The 14,272-nt window shown below is 37.3% G+C and overlaps 2 protein-coding genes across 4 annotated transcripts in view; both read right to left on the bottom strand.

Moving 5' to 3' along the window:
- Positions 1-2,480, bottom strand: part of LOC106785524 (voltage-gated potassium channel subunit beta-2) — a 16,550-nt gene extending 14,070 nt beyond the window's left edge. The window contains exon 1 of the mRNA XM_014746084.1: positions 2,037-2,480. The gene's annotated coding sequence lies outside the window, so the exon portion shown is untranslated. The remainder of the gene's footprint in view (positions 1-2,036) is intronic.
- A 1,296-nt stretch (positions 2,481-3,776) lies between these two features.
- On the bottom strand, positions 3,777-14,101 carry LOC106785523 (sodium/potassium/calcium exchanger 3). 3 transcript variants are annotated; one of them, XM_014746079.1, is made up of 9 exons: positions 13,036-13,491; positions 12,760-12,859; positions 6,976-7,149; positions 6,654-6,841; positions 6,328-6,565; positions 6,119-6,250; positions 5,827-6,042; positions 5,639-5,740; positions 3,777-5,423 (listed from the first exon to the last, which is right to left on the bottom strand). In XM_014746079.1, the coding sequence occupies exons 2-9, from the start codon at positions 12,797-12,799 to the stop codon at positions 5,080-5,082; spliced, it is 1,434 nt and encodes a 477-aa protein (XP_014601565.1). In that variant the 5' UTR covers positions 12,800-12,859; positions 13,036-13,491; the 3' UTR covers positions 3,777-5,079. The 3 variants fall into 3 exon arrangements, with proteins under 3 accessions (XP_014601565.1, XP_014601564.1, XP_014601566.1); XM_014746078.1 differs by having other exon boundaries at positions 13,019-13,491; XM_014746080.1 differs by lacking the exons at positions 12,760-12,859; positions 13,036-13,491 and adding an exon at positions 14,009-14,101.
- Positions 14,102-14,272: the final 171 nt, after the last annotated feature.

Raw genomic sequence — 14,272 nt, forward strand, 5'->3', positions numbered from 1 at the left:
AACACAAAAAAAAAAGAAACGAGAACAGAAGAATGTGTCGACGATGGATTTGGAAAATTTGTGAGACCTCCTCTTATATTAGAAATAAAGAAATAATAATCCTCTTCTCTTTAATGATATATGAAAATAAAAAAAGGGGATGCTTGAAAAGAGAGAAAAAGAGAGAGAAAAAAAATCTTCTTCGATATAAGATTGGAAGAAGTAAGGAAAGCACGTGATTGCTAAACGCGCGTGGGTCTCGCGATTAGAGAGGGCACGAAAGGAAGATTCTACGTGCGAAGGAAGTACCGATACTATGCTGGACTATGCGCATGGTGAAAAAGGGTGGTTAGTTGAGGAGGAGGAAGGATCTGCTTGGGAAAATGGTAGAGGTAGAGGTGGAGAAGGTGTAGAAAACGCACGCACACCTATGCACTACGAGGCGCTACGTTCGCTAAATTTGTCCCTTCTTCCGGTCTCTCTCTCTACCTATCTATTTATCTATCCATCTATCTATCTATCAATCTTTATCACCATCTCTACCACTATTTCTATCTCTCTCTCTCTCTCTCTCTCTCTCTGTTACACACTCGAGTTGGATACACGCGATGGCGAACGTTACGTGTGCTCGAGTTTTCATCGGCGCGCACGCGATACCCCTTTTCAAAGAGGGGAAAAGGGTGGTAGGGCGGGAGGGGGTGGGAAGGGGAGAATTGTAGGGTTGGTTGATTTGGTGAAGGTGGACTTGGTAGAGAGATAGATGGAGGTGATGGTGGTGCCGATGGTGTTGGTGCTGGTGGTAGTGGTGCTGGTGGTGGTGTTAGTGGTGGTAGTAGTGGTGGTACCGAAGCTTTAAGGGTAGGGGGATGGTTTGGCGAAGCAAACGTTTCATCGGCAACGCCGCATTGCAGATCTGCTGCGCTGACGCGCAACGAAACCTAGCCTAACCTTTCTTGCGCGCCTTCCTTCGTCGTTCGTAGTCGACCTACCGACCTACCCATACACGTTTTCTATCTCAAAACTACCCCTCCATCTCTCCCACTCTTCTTCCCTCTCCTCTACTCTATTCCTTTCTTTTTTTCCCTTTTGGGTATTACCCTTTTTTTATTCTTCTTGGATCGATTAAAACGTTCGATATTTCTTTAACGTTGTTGGAAATTAGGGCTCTATACTATCGCGTTCGAAACTATACTATTATCATTATTACTGTTATTACTATTACTACTACTACTACTACTACTACTACTATTGCTATTACTTATTCTTCTCTTCTTCTACGTTAGTTTTTATTTTATTTTTTTCTGCCTCGTATTTTCCTTATTGAACGTTGGTATCCGGTTGACACTATTTTCCTCTCAAATAAGCTTTTCCAATAATTGTCGGGTTTTATCGACTTAACTTACCCCCCACCCCCACCCCTCCCTCCCTCTCTTTCTCTCTCTTTCTCTTTTTCTCTAATCGTTACACTCTCTAACGCGTTTAATCGTAGCAGTTTATCGCAAAACGAACGATTCAACGAAGATCGCAAACTACCGGAACCTCTCTCGTGACCCCCTTCCCCTATTTCCCTCCCTCACCCCATCACCCTCTCTCTCTTTAGCTTTTTTTCTGTCTTCCTCTTTTCCGGCCTTTTCCAGCACGTAAACTTTGAAGCAGCCATCTCTACCTCTTCTACCTCTTTTAACCACCCAAACCTAACAACCCTCGTAGCTTCGACTAAAAGGTTTCCGTGTGTGGTACGATTTCGAAGCGATTATCTCTACCACGACTGCATGACCGATGAATCGATTAGCGTGTGTTGTTTCGTGCACGAATAGCGTGTTTAAGCGTCTAGTCAACGTGAAAAACCTTGTCTTCCTCCCCTTATCTACTATTTTTATCTTATTTCATTATTTCAAAAACTTTTACATATATAGTTATTTATATATATATATACATACATATAATTATATATGGTAATTTTTATAACTCCTACGTACAATGTATCCTTACGTATAAATGTATAATTAGTTTTATATCTATATAGTATATACAAAAAAAAGATATTATTATCTTACCCTTTTCAACTCGTACGATAAGTATTATCCTAAAAGATAGTTCTTCACGTGTAACACGTAACCACCGGATTCTCAAGAGGATGAATATATATATTTTGTTTTATATATATATATATATATTCATTCACACCATAGTTTCTTCTCTCTCTCTCTCTCCCCCCCTTTCTCTCTCTTTCTCTCTCTCTTACCCTCTCTCTTTTATTATTTCGAGTGCACGCGAGACACGTTGCGGGTAAAATCTTACACCTTTACTTCCGTAACCGTTGTTTCAAAAAACCAAACTTGCACGCAACGTTTTTTGTTTTTCTCTCTATTATCCCCCCAACTCCCCCTAAAGCAAAGGAGGACGGATATTACGAGATATGGGGGTTTGATAGAAAATGAAAAAGAGTGTGCAATATAGAATGGAAGAAAATAAAATCTGTCGTAAGGTAAGGTGGTGGTGGTCAGGTAAAAAAAAAAAAAAACCACAAACTTGGAAAAATATGATAGAAAGATAGATTGAAATTAGGTACTAGAGAAAATATAAACGAATGGAAATAGTTAGAGAGACAGATGATGGTTAAACGGATAAATGGAAAGATAGACGAATAGATAGATGGATAGATAGAAAAGGAAAGAGAAAGAGAAAGAGGGAAATAGAGCAAAACAGCTTGGTTCGCTGCTAAAATTTCACTGGCCGCTCGCGGACGACTTTCTCTCCCCCGTTCGTTCGTTAGACGTCGTTTCCTCTCTCTCTCTTTCTCTCTCTCACACTCTCTTCCCATACATGTATGTATGTGTGTGTGTGTCTCTTTATCGTGTAGAAGAGCGGGAAATACGTGCAACGAGGCGAACACGTCATTGAATTCGTGCCAAGGGTAATATGGATTCTGCGGCATGCGATCTCGAAAGCTTTTCGGGGAGAAATAGAAGAGGAGAGAGAGAGAGAGAGAGAGAAAGATAGATAGAATAGGAGATACAGTATATGTATGAGACAGAGAGAGAGAGAGAGAGAGACGAGACGATATTCCTTCGCTCGATCTTTCTTCTTCAACGTGTCCCAATTGTCAGTGGCGTGCGCGCCCTTGTGTCTCACATAAGTGCCCGCAAACGGGCATTTTCGGCACGGCGCCATGCGAAGTATAAGCTCCGAGAAAAAGATAAGGTTGTGGTGGTGGTGGTGGTGGTGGTGATGATGATGATGGTGGGAGTAACGATTAAACTGATGGAGGGGGATGATATGCAAAAGTTATCGCGAGACATCCCGTTAACCCCAACCCCCACCCTCCTCTCCGTTACTTTCCTTTTTAAAATCTTTTCTTCTTCTTCTTCTTTTTCTTCTTTTTCTTCTTCTTTTTTCTTTTTTAATCATTTTTAATAACTTATTACAGTACTTTATTCGATTATTAATTACACTCTTAAGTTGTGATTCATCTAGTAGGTACAATTGCGGTCGCAAATATCGATACAATGTTTCATATTTTTTTTTTTTTTTTCTTTTTTTCTTTTTCTTTCTTTCATTTTTTTGTTTCTTTTTTTTTTTTCAATATAATAACCATGTTCGTTTCTCTTGTATATGACATGTGTATGTATGTATGTATGTGTATGTATGCGCGCGTGTGATTTATCATTATTATTATTATTATTATTATTATTATTATTATTATTATTATCATTATTATTATTATTATCATTATTATTATTATTATTATTATTATTATTATTTTATTAGGGTTTTCTTTCTTTCTTAGTAAGGCCACGATCCACGAACGAGAAATCAAAAAAGAGAGACTGAAATTATACAATCCTTTCCAGCGAGCGTTTTTTTTCTTTTTGTTTCTTTAGTGTTTATCCTTTTCCTAAGTAATAAAGGATCTATTTATATATGATATATATGTATGCATATGTATCAACTAAACGTCGTTTATAGAAGCGGCAGTCTTTTACATGCTCTCGTTCTGTCCTATAACGTGAGAATGGTAAAATCGATTCTATTAAAAAAGCTTTTTCTTCAATTTTCCGCCATCATCCTATTTTTTCTTTTCTTTTTAATTTATTTATATTCGAAGTTTTATTTAATAATAATAAAAAAAAGAAAATCAAACGACGACTCTTCTTCTCGTGGACCGTGGGTTAAACGCGCCGGTCGTTGATTGACTTAATGCTGTAAAATATTCTCCAAAATGATTTTTTTTTTTTTAAAAAGAAACCGATAAAATATAATAAAAGATGAGATAAAAACGATGAAGAGAGCTGCTTTCGAGATTCCTTACGATTAGTTTACGTTACATATCTTAACAAATCTTACTTTCTAAAACTTTGGTCGGAATTAGCTGTTCGCCCATTTAACGGGGCGGCACTTCGAGGATCGTCTAAAACTGCGTTTGCATGTTTTACTTTCTTGCCGTTGTTTACAAAAAAAAAAAAAAAGCGCCGTGAATATAACGCGAAAAATAACAAGAATAAATCGGAACGATGTTAAATGGTATAGAAATAGAAGAAATAGAAAAGGGAGAGAAAAAACGATGAGATTACAAATGCGTAATGCATAATAATATGTAAAATAAAAACGAAGATAGAAAGTGTATAGTGACAGCAGTGGTGATGTAGTTGTTATGGTTATTGTTAGAAAGTATAAAGTATTAACTTATAACTCGTTAATGCATTTTTATATCCGACAAAGGGATACAACGGTAATTAGAAAAAAGAGAAAGAAAATGATAAAGAGAGAGAGAGAGAGAGAGAAAGAGAGAAGAATATGCATATCCGTATACAACGTTTATAATCACGGCGATATTAGAAAAAAAAAAAAAAAGAAGGTATACGCACGGTGAGACCACGTGACAACACTGTATATTGGGGTTGAGGGTTGGGGGTTGGGGTTGGGGGGTAAAAATAAGCACTCCCTCGATTACGATTATTAATCATATATCGCACACGAATGTCTCGTATCTGGCGATATTAAAGAGAGTAATAACCCGCGGAACTTTGAACGTTGTTGTTAATAATCGTTTTACTCGGAGGATCGTCCAATCTCCGTTCATCCTTAGATGGTCGCCGATCATTTGACCGTCCTCTGACAAGTTGGCAAATTAACCGTGAAGAATACGTTGAGCTCTATCAACGATGCCAATATCAGGAAAACCGCGTACATACACAAACAGGCTCGGCCTACTTTTCGATCTAGTTGAAACTTATTCGAGGCGAAGGCGATGTAGAGTAACATTAACGTCGATAACAGTGATATGGCGCTGTATTCTAAACCACCGGAATTTATGCTGATGTAATGTTTCCCCGGTTGCGTTGGCGAAAACGACGATTTTATTAACCATGGTAGTCCCAAACATAGGAGTATATCGAACGTGTTAGAACCGATCGAATTGCTTATTCCCATCGAGCCGTGTCCTGCAACATGAAAAACAACAACGATGATTAATTATGTCACTCAAATAAATTAAACTTATATATATATATATGTAAGGCACGATTGAAAGATGTATCCTTGTATCGTAGATTTTTGTATCTAAAGTAAAAACCGGATTCCAAATAAATTTCTCGCCGATTGATTTGATTTTTCTTTTTTTTTTTCGAACATCTTTTTATTGATTTTAGTATTTTACCTTGTTTCGCGACGATCACGCTTGAGACTGCTTCCGGTACACTGGTACCAGCCGCGAGGAATGTAATACCCATTACCGAGTCTGGTATCTTCAGTGTATCGCCTGAAATAATAACATATCGCATCGAATCAGTCAGTTGTTAATCTATTTGTTTATTTAACGATCAAATTATTAATCATAATTCTCACCGATAATCGTGATCATCCACGCTACTACGTAACTCAAGGAACCGATCCAAATAATACACATTAAGAACGTAACAGGGAACCAATTTTTAAATCGTGGCTTTTCGCAATCCGGTATCGTGCACATAAATATTAGGTGAATCGGCCAAGTCATAATCCAAGCTGTCTTTCTGATCCATCCGCCACGTGCAGGCCAAACCAATAACTCGTACTCATAATCTGAAATATTCGTCTCAATCATATAATAACGTTATATCATCGAACGTATTTACAAATTTGAATTCGTTCATCTTACTCGGTTCAGGATTTTCCTCCTGTGCTTTGGTACCACCATTTTGAAGTGGTACATCTATCGTTGCTATTTGTTCGACTCGATCGCCGGACGATTGCAACTTATCGGGTCTGGGTAAATGAATCTCATCGGCATCTGTGATACAACATTAAAATTTCCAAATGTTACTTGTCGAAAATAATGACATTAGCAATTTTTGTTGTATTAATTACCGGTTGCGATGCGACAGTCTGTAGACGAGAATTGATCGTTGTTAGTGCGAAATCTCGTACACCGTTGAAATGATTTATCCCAATACATGACAGCAATGTAAACTATGTATAGTAGAACCAGGGTAAGTGCCTCGTACCACTCGACGCGTTCGTCGTGTATGATGCATATTAAAATGGCGACTGTTACACCGTAGGCTAAACAATCCCTGCTAACGGGCCACCAATCTAGTGGTACAACCTGAATCACAGATTGAAAATAAAAATAGAACGATATTTTACCGATATTGATGAAATAAAATACATGAAAGATTTCGGAGTTTCCTTACCATTCCTGCACCGATCCCGCAGCAAGCAGGAACGGCAAGAATATTGAACACCGCCGATCCGACGATTGTTCCAACTCCGATGTCACCTTCGGTAATGAAAGTACCAATCGCGTTGACGAACAATTCTGGTGCGGACGTCGCGGCCGCCATGAACGTCGCACCAGCTACGTCTTTTGACATCGACAGTGCTAACAAAATTGACATAAATAAAAGGAGAAGAGAGAGAGAGGACACGTTCGTAATAAGAATAATTGGAATATTATTTGGTCCGTTGTGATTGTGTTTTATAAATGGTTCGTTCGATCGAACGATCGTTACCTACCGTGACATATTTTTTCTACCGCAGGTACAAAGAATTTATCGCATACGACTGCTAAAGCGATAAATAGATAAAGGGACACTATTACGTGGACAACGACGGCACCGCCTTGCCTCTGTGCCTCGTCAAACAGATCATGTGGAAAATCTTCTATCGCAGGTGGCGTGCAATTTATACCTGCAACAAACAACACAACCCGTCTTTTCTCTCTTCGATTTAACAACTCAGCTGTGAAAGATAACCCGTGCGCTATTCCTATTTCTCACTCCCTTTGATTACACCTATATACCTTGGCCAGTATTTTATCGTGTAAAATTAAATACCGATTATCAAAGAGAAAATGTGCTACTTACAATGATATTTATTACAATATCGTTTGTCGAATTTTTTTCGTGGAAATTCGAGTAACTCGTTATGGTAATGAAATATTATAATCTATGAGAGATGATATATACACGATGATGATCTTGAATCATTGAAGTAACGTCCGTAATGCGAAACAATGCACGTGCATTTGTTTCAAGTTGAATTCCCTCTGAGATTAGATGGATGTACGTGTAAGAGTACTTATACCCAATTTAGATATTTCAAGTAGGGTTCTTGGAATATTTGGGTAAATCGTATTAATGTGTAAGGATTGATTGGCCGAGTCAAAAGTTAGGAGCCGGCCGTTGAGTTTCGTGTTAGGTCGTCGGACAGGAGTTAGCGAGCAGTGAGCAGCACGAGCCGTTTAAATCGTATTGTAGCCTACTTGTAATTATTATCATCATCGTCTGTACGGTAACGGAAAACGAACGGATGTTCCACACCCTCCATACTTGCTACTGCCGTAAAATACACGTTGTACTTTGAGTTACGTAACAGCCACGGGAAACGCGTCAGAGATCTCTAACGTGAAAGAACGACTGAAAAAAAAACGATATTTGTTTCTGTGTGTGTATGGGATTGTATTCGATTATAATTATTATTATTATTTTGAAAAAAATAGACAAATAAGAATAATAATTTATCACGATCGTGCCTTCGAATTGTTTCAACGAGTACTTATCCAAAGATGAGAACAGAACGTGACTTTAATTTCGAATTGATTTTAAAAACAAATAGAGAATGAGAATGAGATCTTGTTTCGTAAAGCTGAACCAGAAGCATTTTAGCTTGGATCTGTAAGGTACGATCATGACGGTGTGCAAACACGTTTAAGAAACGGTGTTGTACGCGGTCATCGAGTTGTCCATCGTGTAGCGTTTTAAGACGGTGATACGCCAAGTAGGAAACGTCTCGTTAAGGTCAGTCATTAGTTCAATTTTACGAAAGCTGCGTGTCGTGGAATTATTTGGCAAACAACTACGTGAGAAAAGCCACTTTGACGGTTAGTGGTGAGGGAAAGGGGGAAGGGATCTGCCATTTTAGATTGTGTTTAAACAATAAGTGCTAACGGGAGGGGTTTATTTGACGACGACGACGACGACGACGACACATTTATTCGCACGTCTCCTTAGAAATGTTGGAAACGACGAAAGATCGTGTGCCCCGTCCCACCCCCCGGAGCCCATTAATAATAGTAATTTTAGTTCTTACGAATGATGAATAAGGATATATAGGACAATGGATCGTAGCAGAGTTAATTTGTTGATTTTTAATGAAACGACAAAAGGGAATGAAATCTAATGTGGTTAGATTTAATCTCTCTCTCTCTCTCTGTAACTTCATCCTTTTTCCTTTTCTCTTTCTATCTAATTTTTTGTTTCTTTTTCTAGTTTCTTTTTTCGTAGTACCTTTTTCTTTTTCTCTTAATGGAGGAGGAGGAGGAGAAGGAGGAGGAAAGGAGATCATTATAAATAAATAAGCGAGTACAAAAGAGAATATATCATAGCTTGTGACACGTGCATACGGGAGTTCGTTCGCATGCGCGTAGCATAAACGTAGCGCAAATGGGACACAAAAAATGTCGGAACACGCGCGCGCGCGCGCATCTCTCTCGGGCTATTTTAATTTGCAGGGGTCAATTGGCCGGCCGGTTGGTCGATTGGTGTCTGTGCGAATTTATACCAATGGATTAAGATCTTTATTTTGTGTTGTAAATCTGTTTCAAGCCCCACACCCCCCGACCCCTCGGCCCTTTCCATCCTCGTTCCCTTTTTCAAGAGGATCTCGTCCATATAACTAAATAAAAAATTACAAAATAAATTATAATCTTTAATAAAACACGCACACGCGCACGCGCGAAGAAGGTAACGGGGGTGGGAGGGTTGGTTATAAAAAAATAAGGAAATGTATAATTCGATACGCGTGGTATATTCTCGAGACGGGGGGGTTGAGGGAGGGTTATACCTTTGCAAAGATTTATTTTTTCTTTCTCGAATACGAATAAAATATTCTCATCCCTTTAAAACACCTTCGACCTGCCTGGTCGATCTTTTTTTTTTGTTTTTCTCGAGGAATATACTCTAATCTCCGGTTAAGTTTTCAAACCGGATATTAGAGGCTTAGAAACTAGAAATAGAAATGGATAGAATCTTTATTAAGTATTCTGGATTAGTACAACCTTAGGATCGCTCAACTGGTACATTGTGAAGAGCAATCAATTATAGGAACGTACGAGGAACAAGAGAGAGACACAGATAGAGAAATAGAGAGAGAGAGAGAGAGAGAGAAGGTGTAGAAAACATAGAATCATATTAAACGATATTTATACGTTATTTTCTTCCCTTATTTTCCAGATAATTTAAATAAAACTATCTACTCATTTGTACAAATTTATTTGAGATAAGAGAAAAGGGGTTCTCTTTCTTTTCTTTATAATTTAAATGAGAAAAATCCTTTTTTTTTTTCGAGTAAGTATATTATTATTTTCCCGTAATTTTTTTCTTTTCTTTTTTTTTTTCCTCATAACACCCAGATACAACATCCTCTTCGTTGTAAAAAGCTTATTTGGAAAAATAAAATTAAAAGCTCCTTTTCTCTCTTACTCTCTGCATTTTCAAGTACGGTAATCTCGTATTTCTTTTCCAGTATATTATTATTATTATTATTATTATTATTATTATTTCTCCCATGTTGTATGTGATACTTATGTTATACTTTATACCGTATCCTCGTTATAAAGCATATCTAAAATAAAAGGAGAACCAAATAATCTCTCTCTCTCTCTGCGAATCTCTTTCATTTTTTGGGTTAAAAAAAAGAAAAGAAAAGAAAAGAATCCTATTTCTTTTCTTCTAACCGTGGCTTTTACTCCCCAACCGTAAGGCTAAACACAGTGGTAGCGTGTAGAATGTGGTGGGTGTATTGGTGACTCGTACCGGTTATACAGCTATGTGGTTGATGTGACTTCCTACCGATTAAGCAACCTAAAGAAGTTAAATTGCTCTCATTCAACTGGCCAGAGTAGATGCCATTCATGCCTAATGTACGTCGTATAAACTAGATATAACGCGACTGGACAACTCGGCCGGTCTCGAGGGTCGATCGCTGACCGAAGACCGGAATCATTTCTTTCTCTCTTTCTATCTCAAATAGAAAAGAAAAAAATAAAAAAAAAAGAGAAAAAAAAAGAAATAAAAAAGAAGATTATAAGATGAAGACTAAGAAGTAGGAGAAGAAGAAGATTATAAGAATATGAAGAAGAAGAAGGAGAAGAAGAAGAAGAAGTAGGAGGAGTAGGAGTAGGAATAGGGGGCAGGGGAGAGGGGGAAAGAATAAAGTGAAGCAACGATATGTACAATACAATAGTTTGAAGAAACGAGAGGTCAGAAAAGAAGAGCGAGGAATGAAAACCTTTGCCCCCTGCCGCCACCACCCCCCTACGCCTCCCCTCTTCGACCCCTTGCCCAACTGGTTAAACTCTAATTGATTTTTATCTCTAGCTTAGGTAATTATTAAGAGTACTTAATTCGCGCTTAAGGCCACGTAAGTGGGGCCCCTTAGAGAACGATCGCCGGGTTAATACGCTAATGACACCACCACCCCCCCGCCAACGTCATCTTCGTCTTCGTCTTCGTCTTCATCGTCGTCAACGTATTTTCTTTTTACCGATGCCGCCCATCATTTCGATATAATTCAACCTGTATCATTATCATCACAAATGGTGGTATTATTATTTAGTACAGAACTGTTTTATTTTTTTTATTTTTGTAGAGTCACCAACAAAAATTTCTTCTCGTCGTCATCGTCGTCGGGTTCGCACGGGGTTTTTTTTTGGTTTTTTTAAATGAATATTTTCAAAATAAAATGAACAAGGATAGGATTCATTATGCGATTTCAAAGTGAAGTTTCAACGCGATAAATACAGACGAATTTTATTTTTCTTTAATATCTTGTGGTGTTCCTTGGTTTCTTTTTTTTTTTCACGGCCACGATACAACGAAATGGAGGAACACGAGTTTTTATAACTCGTTAATCTTCACTTCTAGAAAAGTGTCTATTACGTTTATATGTTTTTTATATATCGTAAAAGTGAGAGAACTCTCTTTAAAATTTGACGATCGATACGTAAAAATATCGCGTGTAAAACGTATAGCGATCATGGGGTAGTTCGTAAAGAAAAGAAAAAAAAAGGAAAGAAAAAAATCACAGAAAAAAAAGATAAAACCCTAGAGATGCGGTAAATCTGATATACTTAAACCCTCGTTAAGTTATACCACCGAGAAATAGATTTGCGTTACGGATTCAAGTTACACTTTTGCGCTTTTCCCGACCAGAAGTATCTCGAGATTCTTGTCTCGTTTATAAAACTTTTCCCCGTTTCTCTATTTCTATCTGTCTTTTTTTATTTATTTCTCTCTCTACTTTCTCTGTCTGTTTAATGTTATAATATATAAGCGTTAGAAGAGAAAAGTTTTTCTTTTTTTTCAAATTGTAATGATAAATAAATTAGATATCGATAGAGTGATATTTGATAAAAATAGGTTGGATTCTATTCTATTCTCGATAAAATTGATTTTAGTTGAAGATAAAAAAGATTTAATAGATAGATAGAGTACGTGTAGTTCGATAAAAAAAAAAAAAAAAAAAAAAAAGTCTCTTCCTCAAAGGAAACAATATTTCTCTTTGATCCGTGTTTGATCATTTTACGTTTGCCGGAGAAAACATCGCTTGAAATCTTTTTTTCCCGAAGAATATCGATTTATCTCTTTCCATTGTCGTCGTCAACTTTGTGATTCCTCAATCTCACGAAGGATAAATTTCATTTTTCAAACAAAGGAACCGTCTCAGGCGAAGAAGAACTACTCCCCCTTCCCAAACCACCCACCCACCCCATATTCCACCAAGTAAATAGAGGAACCCACTAGAAGTATACTTAAAATTGAGAAATTGAAGTACGGATCGAGATAAGTTTGATGAAAATTAGAACGAACGATTCCGAGTGTAAATCTTTCAAAGTTCATCTTTCTTTTGCATTCGAATCGTAGTAATTGAGAGATTAAAAGGTTGTATGAAAATGGAACATTTCAAAAGATCCTGATAACTCTCTCTCTCTCTCTCTTTCCCTTTAATTTTTCTCTCTTTTCAATGAAAATAAAAAACAAAAAAAATCATTAATATAAAAGTGAATAGCAAGGAAAGTTTATAAATCGAAATAATTTGATTTGTACACGTGTATGTTAATAAGAAAAAATAAATTATAATAAAACGTATCGCGTGCTCGAAACGTTCGAATTTTGGAGACGATAAAAAAATAATACAAATCTAAAACAGATGTAAGAAAAAAGAAAATAGAGAAAAAGATAGATCGATGAGAGTAAGTGAGAGAGAGAGAGAAGAAGAAGGGTGAATAATCGATCTTACCGTTAGACCAGGAATGAGTTATCCTCGTAAAATTCGACATGATTTCCAGCAAAGCATATTCTTCCTATCGGTTAGACAATCTCATACGAATAGAAAATCTCTAACAATAATAAATTATTCAAATATATATAAATCACCGAATTATAAATTATATATTATTATTATTATTATAATAATACTATTAACAAAAAGACGAGAGATGATGCTATATATATATAATAATAATAATAATTCTCTATATATTAATATCGTCAGATACTTTTTCTTCTCACTAACAAGAAGGATCCTCTCGTGATCGCGTTAGCGACATTTTTCGATCGTTTTTCAATTAACCGATCGATTCTCATACCGCGTAATTAATCTCTCGCGTGCGAGAAAAAAAAATAATAAAACAAAGACGACAACAACAACAACAACAACAACAACAACAACAAAGTAAAATCTTCTTTTTGATTAACAGATGTTGCGCACACTATCGAACTCTTAAACCCCGTTGTATATGAACGCACGAACGATTTAACGACATTAAATATCGCGATTTCTGGCGTTGATGTCGTCGTCGTCGTCGTCGTTGTTGCAACTATCCGTTCTCTTTCTATAATATCTCTTTTCGAGTACTATACTATCTATCTCGTCCACATCTCTGGACCGAACCGAGAAACGTCACAAACGGAAATGTCTGGATTACAACGCGCTATCGTATTAAATGATGTTTTGCATTAGCTTTGCCGTGATTCGAACGTCGACTTCTCTTTCTCTCTCTCTCTCTCTCTTTCTCTTCTATGTCCTCTCATTTCATTTGCACGTTTTATTTCATCCCCCTCTCTTTATCTATCTATCTCTCTCTCTCTTTACCCCTTTCACTTCCTCTCACTCTAACCATTATCTCTACCACTCCCCCCCTACCCCCTTTCTCTCTCTCTCTCTCTGATTCTCTCATTCAATTAAAGAAGAAGAAGAAGAAGAAGAAGATGGAAATGAAGAGGATATAGTTTTCGTTCACCAGTTCTTCAACAGTTCCCCCCTTTTTTTTTTATTAATTTGTTCTTCCTATTTTGTTGTTGATGTTGTTGTTGTTGTTATTATTGTTATTGTTGTTGTTGTTGAAATTGCTTATATAAATCCCGAATTGGTCATTCAATTGGAGAACTATTTATTCGTGAGAATTACTACCACCACCACCACCACCACCACCATCCCTACCCCAATATGGTTGCCGAATTTTGGAAAAGTAATATTTCGCACCAACCTCCTCCTAGGTCAGACGTATCCATGTTGTCAATCCCGTTGTCACACACATACTACATTAACAACTACTCCGAAGTCCGACATCGTTTGTTGGAATCGCCCCTCCCTCTACTCTTCTCTCTCTCTCCTCTCTCTCTCTCTGTCTCTCTTTTTCATCTCTCTCTCTGGATTTTTCTGTCTCTCTTTGCTTCTGGCTCAGCTCTTCGTCCGCGTCCGCTGAAAATCGTGGCTTTAGATGGGTTGGTTTATATATATGTATGTGTGT

This window comes from Polistes canadensis, unplaced genomic scaffold, assembly GCF_001313835.1.
Source record: "Polistes canadensis isolate GaletaPanama2010 unplaced genomic scaffold, ASM131383v1 scaffold_52, whole genome shotgun sequence".
NCBI classification, from domain to species: Eukaryota; Metazoa; Arthropoda; class Insecta; order Hymenoptera; family Vespidae; genus Polistes; species Polistes canadensis.

What these genes read in the sequence shown, in the direction of transcription:
- LOC106785523 (XM_014746079.1), bottom strand. Translation starts at nt 12,799, where the DNA reads ATGTCGAATTTTACGAGGATAACTCATTCCTGGTCTAACG. An exon ending in GGTAGAAAAAATATGTCACG is followed by an intron (nt 6,842 to 6,975) that starts GTAGGTAACGAT and finishes CAATTTTGTTAG; the next exon opens with CACTGTCGATGTCAAAAGAC. An exon ending in CGTGATCGTCGCGAAACAAG is followed by an intron (nt 5,424 to 5,638) that starts GTAAAATACTAA and finishes TTCATGTTGCAG; the next exon opens with GACACGGCTCGATGGGAATA.